This window comes from Rhinoraja longicauda, chromosome 13 (genome assembly GCF_053455715.1).
Source record: "Rhinoraja longicauda isolate Sanriku21f chromosome 13, sRhiLon1.1, whole genome shotgun sequence".
NCBI classification, from domain to species: Eukaryota; Metazoa; Chordata; class Chondrichthyes; order Rajiformes; family Arhynchobatidae; genus Rhinoraja; species Rhinoraja longicauda.
In genome coordinates this window covers 31,886,089-31,910,629 of record NC_135965.1, presented here as the reverse complement: position 1 = coordinate 31,910,629, position 24,541 = coordinate 31,886,089, and the positions used below count along the sequence as shown (strand labels likewise).

General features: G+C 39.6%; 1 protein-coding gene across 3 annotated transcripts in view; it reads right to left on the bottom strand.

Moving 5' to 3' along the window:
- Positions 1-24,129, bottom strand: part of amer3 (APC membrane recruitment protein 3) — a 105,252-nt gene extending 81,123 nt beyond the window's left edge. The window contains exons 1-3 of one of the 3 annotated variants that reach the window (XM_078410749.1): positions 23,940-24,129; positions 22,973-23,156; positions 15,130-18,296 (exon numbers count right to left, since the gene is read on the bottom strand). In XM_078410749.1, the coding sequence (XP_078266875.1) occupies positions 15,130-18,276 (3,147 nt within the window). In that variant the 5' untranslated portion in view covers positions 18,277-18,296; positions 22,973-23,156; positions 23,940-24,129. Of the gene's footprint in view, positions 1-15,129; positions 18,297-22,972; positions 23,618-23,939 lie in introns of those variants that run through there. The other 2 variants (XM_078410750.1, XM_078410748.1) reach the window with 2 other exon arrangements.
- Between the last annotated feature and the right edge of the window lie 412 nt (positions 24,130-24,541).

Sequence of the window (24,541 nt, the reverse complement as noted above, 5' to 3'; positions counted from 1 at the left end):
GTTCGAACTTGACTACAAGTGCTGTTAGTATGGAGTTTGTATGTTCTCCCTGTGACTTCAAGGGTTTTCTCCAGGTGCTCCGATTTTGTCCCACATTCCAAAGACATGCAAGTTTGTAAGTTAAGTGGCTTCTGTAAATTGTTCCCGGTGTGTAGGATAGAATTAGTGTACAGGTGTTCACTGTTCGGTGTGGACTCGATAGGCCGAAGGACATGTTTTCGTGCTGTTTCTCTAAACTAAACTAAACTAAACCAAATGTGATTGTTTGCCCTCAGACAGCTCTTTATAAAGTAGGTGTTTTGGTATTCTGTCATCAGACATTTTTTGACATGTCTTACCCACTTATCTGTGATTCTTTTAACAATCTGTAGATACTGGGGAGGATCATTAGGGACAGAATATGTGCATCTGGAATCTTGTCTTACCACTTCATGTGAAATAGTTTGTGCAGAACAGTTACAGCAAGCAGAAAGTAAGGTGAGTATAACAACAGCACAATACAACTTCAGCTTGGCCTTCAGACTGATTGCTCTTTATTCCCACACTTTACTTCTTCGTCTTTCAAAAGCAGACTGGCTTGTGTTACCCTGTTGTTGACTTCATTATGAATGTTAACTGATCTTGAGAAAGTGCTGCCAAGATATGTGAACTCCTCCACTACAGAAAGTCCATGGCCCTGAACCCATCATTGGACATCTGAATAACAAGGACACCTTCGTCAGAGTCCATTTATTGAGCATAGCTCCATCTGCAACACCACAATCCCAACCAAACACATCTCCAAGCTTCTGAACCTAGCAGTCAGCAACACCTTCTACAACTATATCAACTTCCTGATCCATAGACTATAATCAATGAGGATATGTGACCAAACAACCTCCACGATAACCCAAAACATTAGTGCCTCGTAAGGATGCATTCTCAGCCCCGTACTATATTCCCTACAGTATATACTCATGACTGCATGGCCAAATTCTACTCTAACTCCATATACAATTTTGTAGATCTCGAACAATGATGAGACAGAGTACAGGAAGGAGATGGAGAGTTTAATAATCTGGTGTCAGACAACAAGCTCTTCCTCAAATTCAGCAAGACAAAGATACTAGTTATTGCATTCAGGAAATAAGGCTTTTCATTTTCTCCAGAGATGCTGCCTGACCCGAAGAGTTACTCTAGCATTGTGTGGCTATCTTTGGTATAAACCAATGTCTGCAGTTCCTTCCCACACAGTGTACATACACACCCTAATCAGCAACAATGGTACTGAAGCAGAGATGGTCGACAGCTTCAAATTCCCTGATGGAAATATTACCAACAATTTGTCTTGCATCAAACACATTGAAGCAAAAGCCAAAAAAAGCACATTAACAACCATGCAGTTTCAGAAGTCTTTAATAACACTTATTAACTTCTACATGTGCACCATTGAAAGCATCCTGTTGGGGTGCATCACTGATTGGTTGGTAACAGCACTGCCCAAGACCACAAGAAATTGCCAAGAATTATCCCAGTCATCGTCATAGAGTCATACATCGTGGAAACAGGCCATTCGGCCCAACTTGCCCACACCGACCAACATGTTTCACCTACACTAGTCCCACCTGCCTGTGTTTAACCCATATCCATCTAAACATATCTTAAACGTATCCTATCCATGTACCTGTCTAAATGTTTCTTATATATTGTGATAGTACCTGTAGTCCATCAGACAAACCAGCCTCCTGCCCATCGACTCCATCTACACTTCATGCTGCCACAGGAAAGTACTCAATATAATTATTTTCACCCTGGTCATTCTCTCTTCTCCCCTCTCCCATCAAACAGAAGATACAAAATTTGGAAGACACGTACAATCAAATTCAGGAACAGGTTCTGTTAATACATTATTGAATGGTTCTTCCAAAAGCCGAGATATGGTTCCAATCTCCCAACTTACCCCATTGTGAACCTTGCACTTTTTATTTATGGACATTTTATCTGTAACTATACCGCTATAATGCTGTAGCTCTATATTGAACATTCTAGTACCTTACTCTTTGCCTACCTGTGGTACTTATGTTCGGCTTGATTGTACTGGAATATGGTATGATTTGACTGGGTAACAAAGTGTTTCACTTTATCTTGGTACACGTGACAATAATAAACTAACTCCATTCAAAAGGATGTTTGGTTCTGTGCACAGGGTGTTTGCTGCAGGTTGGTGCCGAAGGGCATATGACTAACTGCTATGTATATATTGCAGCAATGCCCTGCGAAAAAATCTACAAAAGCCCATCCCTGTTGAGAAGATGTCTGCTCATTTGTGTGAAGTGGGATTTCTGCACAAAATTGATGCATGTTTCTCTGTCCTTTATTTATTTAATGGAACATTTTACTGGTTACTGGCTATCTTCCAATATCTTGGAGAGTGATACTGATTATAGTAATGGTACATCAGTAAACACTTCATGCAAAACAAGCTGTTGCAAAGGGAAGTGTGCCATTCAACACATCTGAGTCAACAGCCATTATACAATCGCACAAATCTGAAGAATCTGGTTTTATTACAGCAAAGTGTAACCGACATTGAACTGAGTGACTGAAACTGTCATAGATTGTTACCATATTTATCTGTTTTTGTAATTTGCTTTGCCTCCTGTACTGCACTGTGTTCCTTTATAGGTTGTTCTTTGCCAGGAACATATTGCAAAGTGTTTTTCAAGCTCAACTGGGATTTCCTGTTCAAATATCTGCAAAGTAGGCACGAAGTGCGGGAGTAATTCAACGGGTTAGGCAGCATCTCTGGAGAACATGGATTGGTGATGCTTCGGGTTGGGACCCATCTTCAGTCTGATTGTAGGGGTGGGAAGAAAGGCAGAAGAGAGGAGGGGCAGGGCAGGGCAGGTCTGGCAGGTAATAGGTGAGATGGGGGTTTGATAGGCAGATGGTGGACAAAAGCCGGAGATGAAAATACAGGTGTGAGATAAAGGGAGTAATTTATCCAAGGTATATGTGCAAAGTAGCATCTGCACCAAATGAAGGAAGAGGAGAAATTTAAATCAATCAACTATTTGTTTATAACCAGGTTAATGAACTCGGGGGGAGAGTTGGGCAGAAGAGCTGTGTGAGCTAGTAGAAAGGGGGCAGAAGCTTTGTCCTCTTCTTTATAGGGTTGCATGATCACAACAGACTTTTATTTTGTAGTCATGCTGTAAAACCTCCCAGAAAATCCTGGCTGTTCAACAAAATAACGCATGTGTTATTTTCAGGAAACAAAGAGGACTTGTTTTATAGTGCAGCACTTGTGAGCTTTATAGAATAAACACACAGCCATGATGTCAGCCCTCCCAGGAATCATCGCACAGATGAGAACCAACAGCACCTCCTGGTGAGAAAAATGCAGTCAAACAACTTATTTATAAAAGAACAGATATGCTTACATATCTGCTGTGTTGCTGCAAGCAAGAATTTATTGTTTCCTTTCGGGACATGCGACAATAAAACACACTTGACTCTTGATTTGATTCCTAAATATCAACAAATCATGTAGCATATAATTCAAAAGCCTTGAAAATCAGATGGTGTGGTTACCATTTTTTTTGGTACAATGCAGTCCATGTTCAACCTTATCTGTAATATTTCCATATACCTTTAGGTGAATGCGGGAACTGTCTCCCTCTACCTCAAACCCTTCCTCCCTGCTTCCTCTATGAAAGCAGATGTATGTGTTTAGAAGGATGAGAGGGGATCTTATCGAAACGTATAAGATTATTAAGGGGTTGGACACGTTTGAGGCAGGAAACATGTTCCCAATGTTGGGGGAGTCCAGAACAAGGGGCCACAGTTTAAGAATAAGGGGTAGACCATTTAGAACGGAGATGAGGAAAAATGTTTTCAGTCAGAGAGTTGTGAATCTGTGGAATTCTCTGCCTCAAAAGGCAGTGGAGGCCAATTCTCTGAATGCATTCAAGAGAGAGCTAGATAGAGCTCTTAAGGATAGCGGAGTCAGGGGGTATGGGGAGAAGGCAGGAACGGGGTACTGATTGAGAATGATCAGCCATGATCACATTGAATGGCAATGCTGGCTCGAAGGGCCGAATGGCCTACTCCTGCACCTATTGTCTATTGTCTATTGTCTATTTCTGCCAGCTGGTTGCCACTGGGAGTCCATCTTTAAGCTCTAATATTCTTATCCAATTCAAAAAATGGAATGTTGGAGGAAATCAGCAGGTCAAATAGCATCTGTGGATACAAAATGTGTACGTTGACGGTTTGGGCCCTGACCCTGCATGGCTGAGAGGAAAGAGGAAACGTTGCCGGCAATTAGCAGTATAAGCGAGGGGTAGAACAGAAGCTGGAGGCGATAAGTGGCACCAGATGGGCTGGTGTGGGGGGGGGATATGGCATACAGGTGGGATCTGGGTGAGGGAACGGAGAAGGTGAACAAAAGGGAAAGAAACCTGGGTGCACAGGTGAGTATGTGTGGGAGGAGATCAACTAGGGTGTGGGTTACGTGAAAATGGAAAAATTCAATGTTCATGCTGTTGGGATGTAAGCTACCCATGTGAAATTCTGTTGGAGACCTCCCTGGGCATTAGTGTTAAATGCATCCATGTTTTAGTGCAAATACTCTAGGCAGAAAAGATTTAATGTTGAATTCTCTCTCTAATTTTACATTATAATTGTATTCAATAAATACACTTTAAAAAGTATTCTCAATTTCACTCAAAACATTGTTGATTAAATTGAAGACTGGTGATTCAGGGTAAATACCAAGAATGTAAAAGTAACTCATTACATGTCAGAAAACACTGAGTTCCCTCAGAGGTGCTTAGTCAGAGTGGGGAGAAGTACTAAAAGCCTTAGAGATCGAGGGCAGAAAATGTTCTCTGAAATCATACATACAACCTGGTTTTTAGAAACATAGAAACATAGAAAAATAGGCGCAGGAGTAGACCATTCCGCCCTTTGAGCCAGCACCGCCATTCAATATGATCATGGCTGATTGTCCAACATAATCTTCTTTTTCCCCATATCCCTTGATTCCTTTAGCCCCAAGAGCTAAATCTAACTCTCTCTTTTTGACCACACAACGCACAGCAGTGAATGAAACGAAGAGGGGCTATGAAATCAAAGAAGCAACTCAGGAAGAAATGAATAGAGGTTACAAATGTGCCCTGAACAATATACTAATGGGTACGGATAAAGATTGTTTAGTAAACCAAATGCATTCAAAACAGCAGAAAAATATGCCACCAATTCAGAAGCTCAAATGAGTTAAAAGAGCATCAGATTTTAATTGCTCTTTAACCATTCTGCATCCTGTTCCATTCACCCAGGCACAAGTAAGACAGGAAAATTCAGGATGAGGTGCAGAGAACAAGCACAGGACTCAATTCTCCCGGGTAATGCAAAAAAAAACAACAGAATGCCTAAGATTTTCAACTTAAGGATATGGAAAAAAAGTATTACTTTAAATTAATTACTTTAAATTAATTCCAAAAATAGAGCAAGGGAATATGGATTCAAACGAACCAGAATGGTTATTCAAAATATTCATTCACGCAACTGAGAATAAATGTGAAATAGATCTCCAGATGGAAGCAAATTCTTTGAAATTATTCACATAATAACAGAATGTTAAATTAAAGAGCTATTGGCGTCTCTCTAGTTGGATGAATTAAAATTGCTTGAATGACAATTGTTTTCCACAATTGTTTTGTGACAATGTCACTCTCAGTTCCCTCACATTGCATTAAATGTCATAATCAACCTCCAGTAAATAAGACCCCTTGGTCAGACGATCCATGGCTCATTTTAGAGCTGGGTTATCAATACTACCTTGTCTTCCATGACTAGAGTAATAACTGTGACAACCAAAAACTTTAAATTATCTTGTTTTGTTGAAGTTAATTCATTGTCGATTTGAAATCACATCAACTGTCACCCCAGAATATTGCTGAAAATTAAGGAATGATATCTTATTTGAAATAGTACCAGGTTTTTTTTTTCATCAATGCTCAGTGGCCTAGTTCATGAGAAAACTCACACCCTTAGCATTTTACATTGCTTATGCATGGAGACCATATCTTGTTGTCCAGGTTGCTACATGTAATGTAGACTGTAGCAAGCTACAGAAGATGTGAAGATAAACCAATATAGAACTGCTATTTCTCGTACAGCACACACAAGTTCTCCAATAGGAGTATTGCTTGTGTTATTTTCCTTCCAAATCTGTATGAAAAGTGAACCCATGTTAGGGCAGAATAGGCAGCATCACTGAAGAACATGGATAGGTGACGTTTCAGGTATCATCTCTATTATCGGAGTGGATCTTTGTACAAAGATGTAGCAAACTGCTTACTACCACTCAAAATGGTGTGCTGAGCACTGGGGTGGTTCATGATAACTGCAACATGTAATTTCTGCTCAGCCTACATTTAAGGAAGGGATGTAATGAAAAAGCACAATAATTTGATTGCTAATGACAGAAGAGTGGCAATTTGTGTGACTTTCAAGAAAGATCTTTTATTTCTAAATATCTTTTATTGCGCCTGAAATGTAGAAATCTCCCCTAATTGTTTTACAGCAGCAGGTGGGAAACAAATGGGATAGACATGTAGTAACCATTGATCCATAGGAGACAACATTGGAGAAGTGACAATAAGCTGAGCCAAAAAGGGAACCTTGAAATTGTTAAAGAGTATGGATAGGCCATTTAAAGCTGTCATGTGGAGATAGTTCATTGAGCATGTCTTTACACAGAAGGTTGTTGAAGATCAAATATCACTCCCTTGTGGACAGCCAGTCAGTTGAGAGTAAGCCTGATTGATGTGATGTGCAATCAGGTCATTAGTCCCTGTCATAACCCTTCTGCCAATTAGTTGTTAAAGTGACTATTTAAAATCTCTGCTGATGCACAACACTCCACAAGGTTATACTATGCAAACATTGACAATACAAATTTGTTCAATTCTCTGCTAAACAAAGCGGTTCACTTTAATAAATGCAAACGGAAATGTTGATAATGAGTCTGAAGATAGTGGAATACCAGAGAGATGTGGATAATAAAAAGAAGAGAACCGGCTACAGGAATATTTAAAAAGAGCCGGTCGCAATGAGAGGACCAGGGAGCTAATGCGATAGAAGCTGTAAACAGACCAAAGAGAAAAGAAACTGCCATGGTAGAAGAATACTGCTGGGGAGAAATACAGGGAAGTGCAAGTGAAGAAAGAGAATTATAGTATGGAAACAGTGAATCGAAAAATAAGGAAAACAGAAAAGGATTTTAATAATTAAAGCCTCAATTGGGCAGAAATTTAGGAAAAAGAAATTGAAATTAAATTCAAGGACTTTTAAACATCATTTATTTCTTGGAGAAAGGAAATGGTTTATATTGTCATTTGTTAATTGATTTAATAATCAGCATGGTAAACACTCGGCGGAACAAGAAGACACCAGTGTTTTCTCTGCAGCCCGTCACCCTGCATGCTAAATCCCATGTAAAAATTGATACTATATTTAGCACAGCCTCATACGTTTGATAGGCATCCCCTGAGCCTGCTAACACAATTTGAATGCAAATTAATTTGTCTGACAGCACAGTCACCTCATTTCTTGTGGTAACTACACAAGAAAAAAATGGCACCAATCCATCAGCTGAAGAGCACGGTTAAACCATCAATGAAGCAAAGGACTACTTGAAACCATTGACTGACAATGTCCTCAAATTCACAATAAATGATTTAGGCTTGTCAATAATAACAGCAATCACTAGCATTAAGATATCTCTGCTCAAGCTATTTTGATATGGTTTAAATCAGAAATGAGGTTCTGCTGGAAGACTGAGTATGTTAAAGAGTGAAATTAAAACATAGAACGTCAGAGGTAATCATCTCTAGTATTCTAACCTGACCTGCACACAAATCACCATAGATTTGACCCAGAGTAGGCACATACTAATAGAGGTGGCGTGAGAGAAAGGGGTTCCAATTCATGGAATAACTATCATCAGTTGTGGCTGGTTCCGTTAAAATTTAAATGATAGCTAGATGTACCAGATATGTTAAAACATCTAAATGTTTTTGCATTGCAGTCTAACAATAAATCTCTTGACAAATTTGAGATCAAGAAATAAAAACAGTCCAAGAAACAGAAGCACAAATTTGATGATCACTTAACCAAACAGGGAAGACAATCTGCAGTGTGTTTTGTGTCAAACCAAAAGCACAAAGCACTTTTGACTGCAAAGAACACAAAACACTTTAAACTTAAAGGGCAAATAAGTTCATGTTATTGGGAGCATGATTAATAACCTTGGTCATTTTACAAGTAATATGAAAGAGAAATGTCCGAAATTAAGATTCCAGAATGCTATGTCTATATATTTCAATGATGGAGCACTTGATCTGAGCAGACTTAACTTTTTACTCAGTCAAGGAACCTCTGAGTGGTGAAGAAATGTCAACCTTGCCTTCTGCAATTTACATGACTGGAATTATCCTTGTGGGATATTAAAAATATATAACAATACCTCCGTCAAACATTTGATGAAATCTGGGGCATAAGCAATTGTGTTTCACAGGGAACCACTGGCCAAATGGCTTCAACAAATCCCTTCTGATCAATATGAGCACTGAAAGAAGTAATGCATAGAGTCATAGAGTGAGACAGTATGGAAACCAGCCCTTCAGCCCAACTTGCCCACACCGGTCAACATACACTGGAAAGTATATGCTGGAATTTAGAAGCATGAGAGGGGATCTTATTGAAACATATAAGATTATTAAGGGATTGGACACGCTAGAGGTAGGAAACATGTTTCCGATGTTGGGGGAGTCCAGAACCAGGGTCCACGGTTTAAGAATAAGGGGCAGCCCATTTAGAACGGAGATGAAGAAAAACTTTTTCACTCAGAGAGGTGTGAATCTGTGGAATTCTCTGCCTCAGGCAGTGGGGGCCAATTCTCTGGATGCTTTCAAGAGAGAGTTAGATAGAGCTCTTAAAGATAGTGGAGTCAAGGGATATGGGGAGAAGGCCAGGAATGGGGTACTGATTGTGGATGATCAGCCATGATCACAGTGAATGGCAGTGCTGGCTCGAAGGGCCGGATGGCCTACTCGGCACCTATTGTCTATTGTCTATAACATGTCGCAGCTACACTAGTCCCTCCTGCCCACGTTTGTAAATTTCTTCAAGGCTCAGTCATTGCAAGCTTGCCTCTTTATCCAGTTGTGCAAGAAAATAGGGGACGGCGCAGTGGTCTGCTACTCAACACTGAAACTTGATGCCTGTCAGGAGATTAAAAACACTTGAACAATTCTTTGAATTTATTGATGAGATATGTGTGTATACAGTTGACTAAGAATTTGTGACGTTTCTGTGTGATATTGATCCTATGTATCTGCCGCCTTATTTTATTGACATCTTTATGAACATGAACAACCTGACTGCCAATCTGCTGGACAAAAATATATATACATTCTCATGCTCATTGATTGTCACTCTAGATTTGTGAAACCACTTGCCAGAGATAAAATCTCACCGAGGAACTTTGTGTTATTCCCACAGCTCCCCACCTTGCTGATTGAGAACAATAAGATTTAGTCACCCACATGAGTAATGATTTCACACTTCCAAAGGCCTGAGGAGAGGTTGGGTCAATAGACAATAGACAATAGGTGCAGGAGGAGGCCATTCGGCCCTTCGAGCCAGCACCGCCATTCAATGTGATCATGGCTGATCATTCTCAATCAGTACCCCGTTCCTGCCTTCTCCCCATACCCCCTGACTCCACTATCCTTAAGAGCTCTATCCAGCTCTCTCTTTGCAATTGCCAAAATGGACTGAATGGAAAACCAACTTCTCTGCTGTCTGATGTAATGATCTGTCATCAATTGAAGTCAAGCAACTCAAAGTGTCCTGTGATAGAGCACTTCAATCTTCATGTTTCATCCAACTGCAGTTGACTTATGGGCTGGTGCGAAAACAGATGAGCATGCTATATTATAACATGCTACCAATATGCGCCACAACCTAATTGTGTGAAACAGGATTCAGTGTTCCAGCTTACATCAAGTTGTACTATTATTCTACACTAGACATTGCTTCAGGGCTGTGGTCTCTACCACAATCTCACACATTCATGAGTTATCTCAGGGCACTCAAGTCTTATTAGTACAGTTATGACAAGCATTTCTGTTGTACAATGAATGAATACTCATTGCCACTTGAGCAAAACACAAAGTGCTGGAATAACTCAGTGGGTCAGATAACATCTCTGGGGAGAATGGATTGATGGTGTTTCGTGCTAAGAAGGGTCCTGACCTGAAACATTGCTTATCCACTCCTATTCTCTCTGTAGATGCTGCCTGATCTGCTGAGATAGTTTAGTGCTTTGCGTTTTGCTCAAGATTCCAGCACCTGCAATTCTTTGTGACTCGATGCCACCTTTGTCCTGCAAAGAAAAAGTATTCTTGAGTATGATGCAGCATTTCCTTTTCAGTTGTATTGTTTTATTCTTAGGTGTGTACTGTTTTATTTGCAAGGTAAATTCAGAGATGTGATTATATATTGCAAGCACAAAGTATAAAATAAATATTGCAGATGCTGGAATCTGGAGCAAAAAATTGAACTGCATGTGGAACTCGGGAGTATAAAAGCTCTGCAAAAGAACAAAAGCCCAGTTTTAGCATATTTTAAAATAATCATAGTTCTGATACCCCCGTATACTTTAAATTTTCTAATTTAAGGTCATTTCATGGCATTTCACCTGAAAATACAATTGATGACCAAAGAAAATCAATAAATTATATCTAATAATGATTGGCTTTTGCTACTTTCCTAACACAGGCAAATTCAGGCACAAATATAAACAAAATATCTGATTTTACGGTGGAAAAACTTCCAACGAAAACCATTTCACATTTTGATTTGAAAATAGAAAAACACAGACAATGCATATTGTTTTTTTACCAACAGTACTTTTTTAGTAGATTACTAAAAATATATATTTTTAAGTCTTGATGTAAAGAAGCACCATCCAGTTATATCATTTATTCATTAATAGAATAATAATATAGAGATTTGACATTTCTGCCACGTTTGTCTTTTCTACTTTTAATATTTTTTAAAAATGGAGAGCATTTTTGTATCAGACAAAAATAAGTGCAAAAGTATTCTTAAATATTGCTGCTGGGTTTTTGCAAGTAATCAGGAAACACTGCATAGCACATGCATCTCATGCCCAATTGAGCTTCAGACTCCCAAAAGAGATGGAAATAAATACTCTCTTTCCTCCAGCCGTACCACCTACAAATTTCTCCACTCATACAATTATAGGCTTCTGCACTCAGCTGTTTTTCACTTCACCATTGCCATCTGGACTTTCAGCTGACTATGATGCAAGATCTGGAATTCCCATCTTAAACCTCTCTACCTCACTATATTGTTCTCTTTATCTGTGAAATGCACCTTAAAACCAACCATTTTGACTCACTCTTTAATCTACCTTTATATATGTTTCTGTAGTTCAGTAACAAGCTTCACCAAATATTTGTTTCAAGCTGTCTGAAATGGTCTCCTTCCATATTAACCAATCTGTGATTTTAAAATCAAATATGTCAGAATTTGGCCATAGGATGAAATAGGTACAACTAAATATTACTACCTATTTATAAATAACAAAAACGTTATTCTGTAATTAAAGGAGAACAAATCATCAAACCTTTACAATGTTTGTGGAGCGTAGAAGCAAAGAAAGTGTAAAATGCATCTTCTCCATGTAGTGAGGGATGTTAAGGCTGGAAATTTTGTGTTTTTCTATTTTTGTTGCAATGCATATTAGTAGTGTACTCGAGGAACTGGGCAGACACTAGATGAGGAACACGTGAAGGCAGCACCATGGCTCAACCAGAAGAGCTGCCATCTCACGACTCCAGTAACCTGGATTTAATTCTGCCCCGTCAGTGTGGAATGTGCACATCCTCCCTGTGATCACTTGGATTTCTTCCAGGTGCTCTGATCTCCACCCACATCCCAAAGATGTGCAGATTTGTAGGATTAGTGGCCATTATAAATTGCCCTGAGTGTGTGGGTGAGTGGTGAAATCATGAGGGCTTGATGGGAATGTGGGGAGAATAAAATGAGATCAGTGCGGCATCCATGCAAATAGGTGTTTGATGGTCGTGCAGATTTTGTGGGCAGAAGAACTTGTTTCTTTGCTGTATCATTTTATGACTGTGACATCCAACTGGCACTGTTGTACCATTAATAATAATATGCACACATTTCTAAAAATATACTATTCTGTTTGATGAGAGGTGTCACAATATTTGTGAAATAAGAAATTAACTGTAATGGGATTTTGACTGAAATTGCTAACGTCTATTGTTGTATAAATTTCCAATCTAATGCAGTAATAAAGCACATCTCTTTCTTTGCTTCCAAGTCACTTCACCACATCACCCCATCAATTTCTAATCCTTTTCCGGCTGTCACCCCTTGCCAAATCTCCACCTTTTCTGAAGCTAATGTCTCCTTGTTGTGATACACTTATTTAGGCTCGTTGCCTTCTGACAACGAGGTCCATATTAAATCTCGCCCCTCATCGTGAGGATTGCCATTCTGTTCAACTCTCAGGCTATTTTCGCCAAGGGTTTTAAGATAGGCTTACCACTGCACCCTCAACCCCCATCTTTGACCCCCATTTCAAACTCTGTTGATGTGCTGTCAGAATGACTGAGAAGATACAGTACAGAGCTGACTCTTTGGTTTATCAGTGTTACATACGTGTGCAGCACAGAGATAATCATAAATGTTGGCAGATAACAGATGACAGCTGGTGCACTGAAGCACAATGTATCCCAAGCACTCTCGTGTCGTTTCCCTTTATTTGCTGCTTTCCCAAAGGCAATATTGTGAAATGAATCAAAGTTGCAGCGTAATTGTGATGCGAAAGCCCTCCAGCTTGTAAATATTAAACGGATCGGAGTAAAAACGAACACCCCAACCTTTCTCTCAATTATCAGTTAAGAAAAAATAGCAGAATTGTCAATAACAACCAGCCATGTAATCCAAGTGATTCATTAGCTCTAAGTGTAAAAAGGAAATGAGTAAAAATAAACAGCTTAATGCAACAAATGATTCTATGATTTTCCCAGTAGAGATAAAAAACATGCAAAGTACCCTCATATCCTTCATTTGAGTAGCTCTTGAGCAACCCCCTGCCTATTGCTTAGACAATACAGCACTTTGCTTCCCAGGGAATAAGGCATTTTAACATTTCAGTAAAGTGGCTAACTGAACATGCAGTTCTTTACATTTGTCTGAAACTTGGCGAATGAAATAAATGTCTATTGGGACACAAATCATGCAAAAAAGCTGGTGATCTAGAATCAGTAAATACCATGAATCAATAGTTGATAACTGAACCAAGTTCAAATTCAGCAATTATATATCATTGGCATAAAACATTCTATTTCTAATCACACTAGACTTTTTGTTAATCATGTATAGCAGCCTTGATTTTTGTCCCTTTCATATTTATACAGTAATTATGTTTCATTTTTGTCAAACATACCCTGATCTCATGGTCCAGCATATGCCTTCCTGATTAGACAGCAAACTGTGAGCTTGTCAGTAACCTTGCCGCAGCAGTCACCTGCCCTTGGAGCCTCTGTAACCTGAAGCATGTCCCCAGATGCAATGTTCAGCTGGGGAGGTGGATCCTAGCTGATTGGCAAGGTCAGCAGGGCACAGAGACTTCCCTGCAAACACCGTATCCACTAATTGTTTTGAGAAATGGCTAAGGTCCATCCTCAGACTCACCAGTTGTGAAAGCCGTCACAGAGATTGATACTTTTGAATATCTTTTTGGTTTTAGTTTTAGAGGTAACAGATTCCTCGGCCCATTGAGTCTGCGCCGGCCAACGATCACCCGTGCACTAGTTCCATCCTACACACCGGGGACAATTTACAGAAGCCAATTAACCTATAAACGTACTCGCCTTTGGAATGAGGGAGGAAACAGGAGCACCTGGGAAAATCCCATGAGGATACAGGAAGAACATACAAACTCCGTACAAACAGCATCCATTGTCAGGATTGAACCTGGGTTTCTGGCGCTGTAAGGCAGCAACTCTACTGCTGCGCCACTGTGCCGTCTGTTAAAAATAGTCTTAATATGTTTAAGATTGTTGAGAACAATTTCAACAATGATGACAGCTATTTGCTCTGAAACGCTTAAAGACAAATACACTTAAATCAATTAAAGGAAATTACACTGCATCGTTATTGGTGGCTGCCTCTACTGGAGTTCACCAGACTTGGTTGGGATGGCTGGAGAAGGCTCAGTGAAAAAACTCCCCAGCTTACGTGCTGTAAAATGTGTGTAAGTTGCATTTTCCTCTTGGATTCCATACACATTGGGGTCCAGTTGTCCCAGAATTGGTGATTCTTCATAATATAACCTTTTTGTTTAAACTTCCCCCTGAAGTTTAATTTTGATAATTATTTCCTCCAATAAAAAATAAAACATACATAGCAGAAGATTGCAGACCCAACCTTTCTGCACTTCTTGTCCCGGGGTAATACTAAAGATTGGCCAGTAAACACGGGAACATTTAAAGCATACAAAAGACAACAGTGACTCTGAATACCCATGTGTTATCCTGCACATTCTTCCACTTCAATGCAAGTTGCCCATCGAGAAACCACAAGAAGCAATGTGTGGGCAGTATATGGAGCTTTATACCTGGAGAATCCTGCTGTGGGACATGTATACTCAACTACCAATTCATTCCAGAAATTTGAAATCAGCCGATCAAATGGTGGTGGTAATTATTTAATTAAATAAATATATTTAATTATGTTATTTTCATACTGCTTAACTCAAGTCACTGACCTGAGATTACATCACTGACACCTTAATTGTCAACCTCTTATTACACCCCATGTTCTTTTTCAATTGATTTGAATCAAACGGCAAGACAAATTGCATATCATTTTTGTACAAGCTACTTTTACATTCATTCCGCCTCTCATTAATTCAGCTCACTGCCTTGCATTTGCTCGTATTGCTATTTGCTTGAATTAAGTAAAGGCGTTAACTTTCTCAATAGCATTTCAAGTGAATACAGCATGACTTACTCATTGTTTGGTTTTCTCAGATTTCTCTCTTTCTTTGTGACTGCCATCTTCTTGAGTGCTGATGTGGCTGCATATACCCTGCAATGCAAGTGGCTTGTCTCTGGAAGTTGGCTGAAGAGAAGACGAGCTGGGAGATGAGGTGAAACAAAGACCGTCATGATGAGAGAAAGATTTCTTACAACGTTTGGGGTTTTCTACTTGGAGAGTACTTCTTTGGAGACTGGAGCAGACAGATTTTGAAAGAGGCAAGCAGAAAGGTCGAGAAGATGTAAAAGCACTTTCACTGACATTTGAGCTGCACCCTTTTCTCTTGGGGCATGTGGCTTTGGTGTTTCCACCAAAAATAATTTCATACTGTAATTCATCAGACTGATTAGCTGCATCCTGACAGAGAGGCCATGCATCGTCACAGTTTAAAACAGTACTATTGCTGCACTGCAGTGATTTCCTTGACACAGGTTTCTCTTTTGCGTCTCTAATCAAGGATGTAGACTGATGAGTATCTGAACCTGTCGGAATCTTATTTTTTTTAGTTGATTCCAGTCCATTAAACCCAGGGCTTAAAGCAGAAACATTTTCCTTTGTCTTCTTGGTACTGTCCTGTGCACAATTAGTTCTGTCTTCATTTGTTTCCTTAGCTCTTCCGTTGTGATTCAAATTGTTTTCAGATCGTCCAATATTTTTTCTTTCTTTGTTTTGTTGATCAGCTTGCAAACCAAGAACAAATAGGCAATCCTCAATGGTAGCTTCCTTACCGAACTGCCCTGTCTCACCAGTATTGATTTTTAAGGATGCGACATTTCTAATACAGTCCTCCAGCAGCTGAGACACGTAATGGTCTGTATCCTGTTGCCTTGGTTTGCTGGAATTGCACTGATCATCCTTCGTTGGTCCTGAGTGACAATCTTTTTTATCATAAGTGCTCAATACATCAGATATGCTGTGTTTTCCAACAACTGAAAAGCAAGAAGAACACAGCATCACTTCAGGAAGATTGGATTCTACTGATTGTCTACACTTTGGGCAAAGAATAGTTTTACTGATTTTCACAATGATCATAGGCTCCAATGGTGCTGTGTTTTCTCGTGCTGTTTCCAATGTCTCGTTTAACTCTCCTTGAGAGGGAGATTTCAATACCACATTTCTCGTTAATACAGGGATAACTTTGTTTGCAGAGCAATGATTATTCTCTAAGGGCTCAGAATCATTGTCCCTGGACATTAAATTCATAGATGATTGGACATTGTTCGTTGATATAACAAGTGAGGATGTTGCATTTTGATCATAAAGATTCATTCTATTTTCAAATTTTCCATTCTGTATTACTGATGTGGCTTTGGCTAAATTGCTAACCTCACTCTCCTTTGGAACTCCATCCATGTGGGAAACAGAATGGGCAGCAGATCTATTTGTTAAATTGATTATGTCTGTTCTTGTTTGGTCATGATTCTCAGTGTTATTTTGAATGTTCAAACCAAACTCATTTACTTCTGTCTTTTGCCTAAGCCAGTTTACTAGTCCCATTGCCAAAGAAAGTTCAGTATCGCAAAGCTTTAATAAGCATTCTTTACCTTTCCAACTGCCTTGGAAGAACTCGTGACAGTTTATATCCACAGTAGGAGATGGAGCCATGTTTTCTTCAGCTCCTACATAAAAACTATACATAGACAAAGGAGTTTGGGGTTGAGCCACAATGTTTTGCAATGAGGAGCCTTCTTCATCTAAGATAGGACTCATCCTGGGCTCCTCTGGATCGCAGAAAAGTTCATAGAGGGCATCACCACTGTAGCTGTCTCTGGGAAACTGTCTATTTACACACGGACTTTGTGGACGTTTGCTTTCATCCTCTTCTTGCCCTGGAGAAAATGAATCATAGTATCCTTCGTCACTGGTTGATGTTGATTCCTGATGGTCACTCTGTGGTGTTCCTAGTTCCACATAGGCAACTAAATTTTTTTCAGCTTCCTCAACATCTTCTTTCTCTGTGACATTTTGAAATACTAAAGGTGCAAGAGCTAACTGTTCAACCTCAGCATTGAGTCCCAAGGAGTGTTTGGGTTCTTCATTTATGGTGGGTTCCTGAACTGTTTCATGTGCTTCATCAGAGTTGCTCATATTTTTCCAAAATCCATTCAGCTCCAAGCCATCCGTTTGTCCCGGTGATGCAAGTTGTTCTCCTCCACCTTGGAAAGATTCACCTGAAGGAGTTTGTTTGTCTTCACATTTTTCAGCTGAATTTTTAAAGTTGTGCCCTGCCTCTAGCTGGTCAGTGGTTTCCTCATCAGCAAAGATTTCCCCACAACCTGTGAGGGAATCAAAGCTCTTCAGTGAAGCAACATCCTCACAGAGTGTGCTGCTACATTCAAAAGATGAGTCTGAGGGAGGGTCGCTGTCAGTGAAGTATTGTGCTAAAGAATCACCAGCATGAGTTAAAATCTTTGAACTTCTGGATATACTTTTGTTGGGTCTTAATGTCACTTTACTACTGAAAATTTTGGAATCTGCTTTGTTGTCCTTTGTTCTCAAAGGTGCTTTTTCCTGCCTGTTTCTTCTTATTGTAAATAGGCCTCGGAATCCTCTTTTGGGTTTTCTCAGTGAAATTCGTCTATTTGTTATGCATTTTGTGATTGATGGAAGTGATTGTGAGGAAGGACTTGGAAGGTCAATTACTGAATGTTTAGATTGGGCTTTTGCCTTGCTTTCACACAATCTATTCATAACAAAAGGCCCAGAGGGCACAGCAATTTCTGAGATATTTGCAGCATTAATAATCCTATCTTTATGTTTTTCATCTGACGTTATCACCTTACTTTCGTGGGGTTTAACCACTTCAGTATGATCACCATCTTGCGCCATGGATACAAAACAGTCATGGGTCTTGCTTTTTCGTACAGACCTCTGCATATTCCAAAGTCCAAACTGATCATCCCCCTTGGCTCCTTGTGCAGAAGCACTTGTAACGCTCCGAGCTTGCCCTGCTCTCAAAAACAATTTCTTCACTTTTTCATCAATGCAGCTTCCTCCACCAGTAAATGAATATTTATTGACTGACTTTCTCTCAAAGTCAATATCAATGAAGGTCTCTGCATTTTTAACAGCTTGTTGCAGGCTGTACTTCCGAAAGTTTTTTGTTCTTCTTGCATCCATTGCAATACATTATATGTTCTCTGTTAGGGAGAGGAAAACATCATTTATAAATTTTTCATCCCCATTTTCATACTGACATAATCATCACTCTTTCATTAGGAAATATACATTTAGCAATCCTATCATTATCAGACATTGCAATCAGCAAATTGAGAGAGGGAGGTGAGAAAATAAAATATATTTCTATCTTCAAACAGTGCTCAAAATTAAACAGTGCTTAAGTCTACAGTTGTTTAATGCACATGTAAAAGGCCCTGTGTTACTTCAACTACATCACTAGAAAGTCTACTAAATATACTAAAATTCTTACAAGCTCTTTCATAATTTCAAAATTATGTGTCAACATCGAACAATTTTATCGATGCCATGGGATATGACAGTGTAAAATCCACTCTTGTCTATGTCCACAATATTTTGATTCCACCATTAAAGAGTATGTTTTCCTAAAACAGAATACACTTCAGTTTTCATGCTAATCATTTGACTGAGATTATGCCAAATTATAGGCAGACTAATACTGTGAGCCCAGGTGGTTTAGCAACTGTACTGAAACAGCACAAGCTTAAGGTCCATAATTACATAAGGTCCATAATTTCATAATATAAATTTAACTCATGTCTCAGACATATGCAGGCTAATACAGTATAGCACATATGTCAAGGGCATTTTTGTCATGTGTGAGTGAAGTTATTGTTAATTGAGAATAAAAGAAATTTAGGACTTGAACTTTGAACTTCAATAAACCAGCAAAATACTGAGAGATTAAAAAAATATTAGTATTGACTGAATAGAAAGATTGTTTTCTGTACAATGATCATTGCTGTTGGGATGATGTTATGGATCAACCATATAGAATGCCTAGATTTCATGCAAGTTGTTGCTTTGTAACATTATCTGGGTTTATGTTTTAAAGACCCTTGGAATTTAGAGTAATCAGAATAATGTCTTCAGTGTGATCAAGAACCATGAATAAATAATAAGGCATTGGTTTCACTAGTTCGCAAAATAATGATGAGAGGATATAATTTTTAAATTATTGCAAAATAAATTGGAAGGGAGATTAGAAATGAATAAATCTTCATGCAAAGGATGATTAAAATGTTGAAGCACAGGGATAATGTAGACCCAGGTGTCATAGCTCAAGGCAATCAAGAGGATAAGAGCACGACCAACGGTCAACCTGTGATTAATTTTGCAGTTCACCATAAACACCACATGTGAAGCCAAAGAAGTCTGGAAAATAATCAGAGGAGCCTTTCTTATTTCTCACCCTGCTTCTTTCAAGATCAGGGATAGAGTTTATTCTAGCCCTATTATCCATTTAGTAATACTTTAACACTTAGTTCGGCTTTTCTCACTGTTTATCATTTTTAATTCTTCACATTCTTCCTCATTATTACCAAGTCATAAAGATAGATGCCAAAAAAATCTTGAAATGTACTCCTGTGTATGATTCACAAACTGCCATTTTGATCTTCAACAGGAGCTAATCTATCCTCTTCTAACTTCCTACACATTTTTTTTTTTTTTAATGCAATGGATAACTTTTGGATTGCCTGCCACTATATTTTTATGTGACATTGTTACCTCTTTAATTTCCCTTTAAATCTCACCATTGCACTTCTGGACCGAACCCTTTCCTTCAAGCAACACATTAAAAAGGTGAAGGGCAAAGTGAGGATGAGGAAAAGCCTCCTACACAAGCTGGCAAACTCGTTGTTGGGTACCAATGCATCCACACTGTGGTCAACTGCTCTTGCGCTGTGCTACTCTGCTGCAGAGTATGCTTGTCCTGTTTGGGAGAGATCATCTCATGCGAAGAAAGTTGATGCTGCCCTTAATGACAACTGCAGATGCATCACTGGCTGCTTAAAACCAACGGATGTGGATAGCTTGCATGTCTTGGCTGATATTGCTCCACCAGGAATCCACAGATCAGTTGCCGGTAGAACTGAACATAGTAGGCAAGTTGGGGACATCCTGTCACTCCCATCACCCAGCCCCAAACCACCTGAAGTCGAGGAAGACCTTCCTTCACACAGTCCAGTCACTGTCACAGTCTCCTCAAGCAAGCAGACTAGCCTTGTGGGAAAAGAAACGCAGTGAAAACCACCACCACGAAAAGCTGCCAATTCCAACCAAGGAACAGCTACCACCTGGTCACAGGTGTGACTGGAAGACCTGGAAGTCCCTCAATAGACTTTGTACAGAGATGGGCTGATGCAAGACCACTATGAGCAAATAGGGCTATGCAGATGCAGCAGACATAGAATGTGAATGTCGAACCTCTGTACAATCAATGCCACACCTACTAAGGTGCCCATTTCTTGGTGAACAATGCTGCCTGGAAGATCTAGCGGTGGCAAAAGAGAAGGCTGTCCACTGTGCAAGAGCCTGGCCGAACATTTGAAACATAGATGATGGACATGAAAGAAGAAGACCAATGCACTTTTCATATCCCTCTACTCTCTTCACAATGTTGAACTCTTGGTACCATTCACAATAATCTTGGTGTATTTCCCATTATTATTCTAAAATCTAACCAAATGACAATCGTTTCCTCCAAGACACTATCCTAGATTTTCGATTTTCCTGATGTTCATTCCATAAAATCACTTTGCTTAATTGTTATGTTTATTCAATACTGATTCAAAAAAGGGGACTCTTTCTAAGGGAATCCATGAATTCTGTTGCTTCCACACCATTTGCACTGCTGCTTATCCATTACTGCCTTGTTCTCAAAAGCTTGTAAGCACGTAACTTCTACCTCCCTTTGATGTATATTCCCTGCAATGTGATTGGCTCTACTTTTGTTCATTAGTTCAACAGGTATGGTCTTTAAAAAAGTAATGGATTAGTACTCAAAGAACTATAACTGACATATTGCCTTATTTATTGGATTATCTGGTGGAAAGTTACGCCTTCTTTTAACTAGTGTTGTAACAAATATTGCTATACTATCTCCTTTTGTACCCCCATTCTATCTTGCCCAGACCAAGGAGGTTGAAAAGACAACGATGCCTATCCTTAAACTACGTTTCAGTACTGACTGCAACATCATACTCCCACGTCTCATTTTTAGCTCGTTAGACAAAACATTCACAATTAAGTGCTCCAAAACTATTTATTTTAATCCTTTTAAGAAATCCTTGCGAGTCGCGACCTCCCCTCGTCAAATGTCTACACAAACATCAATGCAAATATTAGGTCGGATCATGCCGAAGAATAAAGATGAAACCAATATTAGCTTTTCCAATGTTAAATGATGAACATATCCAATTTGGTCCAGATAAAATACATGACTAATGCGCAAACATTATACATATTTAAACAAACGAGAGTTTATCACCACTATGTACACCGCAGGTGGTATTTTGTCCGGGAAGTATTGGAAGTTTTCTCCTGGGAAACATATACCTGGTCTTTTTGCGGATTATATAGTCATACCAAGTATTTGTTTCAAATATTGCTCATATTCTTTTAAACTGGGGCGAAAAACAAAAAAATAGTGGAGATGACAATACTAAACATTATAGTGCACTCCGTCCCGCAACAAAAAAAATACACTGATCATTTGCGAATAAATATATGAACATACTCAGAATAATTTGGTAATTGTTTCTTTTAAAAGTAAATACTGCCGAACGGAAATGAATGCTCTGAATTAAAGAAACATATTTTCACGTTTAACCCTTGCTCGACACTTGGTTTTCTCGCTCGGTCGTGAGGTCAAATTGAACACGCAACCAGATTTAAGCTGTAAAGGCTGAATATCAGACGGGAATTACATTACATGAATGTATCGAAGCACGTTGGCTGTAAAGTGAAGGGGCTTCATTCTAATGGATTGGACAGCAAATTGTCACTTTCAAATGTTTTCAAACAATGGCTATTTTATACCATATATACAGGGCCATAAATTACACATGACAAGTACACCATAATATAGTGCTCTGCAGTTCACGCCACAACGTTGCTGTTATAAATTGTAATGAGCGCGGCATCCATTACAATTTGTTTATGGATTGGCATGGATGAATTTGTTTTAAACATTCTGTTGCGCATTTTAAGCAGTTTGCTTTACAAAATCAGCCTTTTGGGAATAAACATCTGGACAAGCGGTGCATTTTGAATTAACAGATTTTGAATGGTCCCTCAAAGAAACCTCTGTATCAAATAAGAGTGAGATGGGTGAGAAGCACTCTCGGTGCTTTTAAAGTGAACATGGACATGAGGCCATTTCCGCAATGAAATTGTCCTTTCGTGAGCGCTGCATATTGCAGGTGACAGGGACATATGCGCATGAAAATGGATTCTACGCTCTTGCAAATCAAACTGTAGCCCGAGGCAGCCGCGATGGCCATTTTCAGCACCAAGGCCAGTTCTACCTCCAAGCAGCTGCTCACCAACGCCGTGGCAACTCTCAGACCACTGACGAGGCAGCAACAATTTGATACTACGATCAGTGTACAGCAAAGCCGGGGAACCGAGTTAATCAGCAATCCGCCCAAATCTTCAACCCTTCTTTATCGTGTCCAAACGAACTATTCAGGGCCATTCCCTCGTTAATTCTGGGGAACACTATTTAGCTGTAAACCAGTTCGCCAATTGCCCTGCCCCTGGGAGTGACATTTGTCCTGCCCGTGTTTCTTAACTGAGACCTTTAGGCAGGAGGTATTTTCCGGGTAATACATACCTGAATAATCGCATGCGCCTTTTACCAGTCCTGCCCCGTGTCATCTACCGTTTTGTGATGCAGGACGATTCGATTAGGGATACAATTCTTTCAGAATCTCCTTGCACAAAGATCCAGGTGCTGGTAATTTTTGTAGATCTCATTGCTTCAGGCACGTTGCGCTGCTCTTGGCATTCGCCCTGATCTGTAGGAAGCCATCATACCTGTAACACCGCGGGTTGGTCGGCTGCGTCCAAGTCAGGGGAACCTCAGAGAAGGACTGGGCACTTTAACGTTTGAGTCTGCTTAAGCCATTCATTGCAATCATTGCCGGTCTACATGCCAACTCGGTGTAGCCGCCTCCGCACAGGCACAAACGTATCTGACTGACACTTGGAGGAAAATCTTCGCCAGGGAATTTTTTTTTAAAAATACCCGAGATGAATCAATAAATTCAAGGTGACTGAGTGGATCAGTGGTGAGATTAAAAACCGAATAACCCCCGAAATCGTGTAACAACCTACCCGAGCGTTGCCATGTGTACAAGTAAGCCGCCTTTGCCAGAAACTACAACTGTCTCGCCCACATTTTGAGGAAATCAAATAAATGTTGAAAAATCTGCTATGTGCACAGTTCGGGCAACACATTACATTATCGATCTTAGAATCTCTGTTTGTTTCCAGAATAGGAATACTTTGCAGTAAATACACATCCCAATTCACTACATTTTGCGCTGTCACGATTCTTATATTAATATTCATGATAATTAAATAATGGAGATGTCTACAGTCTCAAACGAACAACACACATTTTTGAAGAAACCTATTAAAACAATTGGAGCGCGGAATCTGAGAAAAGCTTTCTTTTTGCGAAATATTTCACATGAATGTCCAAGCATGGTTCAATTTGGAAACGAGGCATGTCCAGAATGAAGCTCGTGGTGTTTGATTAAACAGTCGCAACAAAAGAAAATCGCATAAAACAATACCTTGATTTATTGACTCCGATGTCGCCTGTCGAATCAACCTAATTATTTCAGCAGATGGCAGTCCGTTATGTGACTGGTCGGTGTTTCAAAAATGCTTTAACGAAATCCATTGTGAGCCATCCGATTCTCAATCGCCCTACAAGCGATAATATACAGTATGTGCTGCACTCCACCATTCCGCCTCTGTGAACTGTTGGGGATATTTAATGCCAAGGTTCTGTATTTCTATTGCATTTCCTTGCTATGTGGTCGTATTACATTCTCTGGAGGTGTGTTGTATGAAATTCACTTGTTATCTATTTGAAGCACCTTCCTTTCCTCAAGGATTGCTTGAATGGCAAGACATCCATCCACCTAAACATTGATTCCCCCCACCAACCAAGTGCTATAGCTACGCTGTGTGCCACTTGCAACTTGCACTGCAATCACTTTCCTTGCTTATTCCAATAGAACCTCTCAAATCCATGGTGCTGGATGAATGGCTTTGTCTGGAGATGTTGTTGAATTCAGTGCAGAGGTCATTTGGGGACATCTACATGTTTCTATGTCACACATCATCCTGACTTAGAAATATTTCATTGCCCCTTCAGTATTTCTTGGTG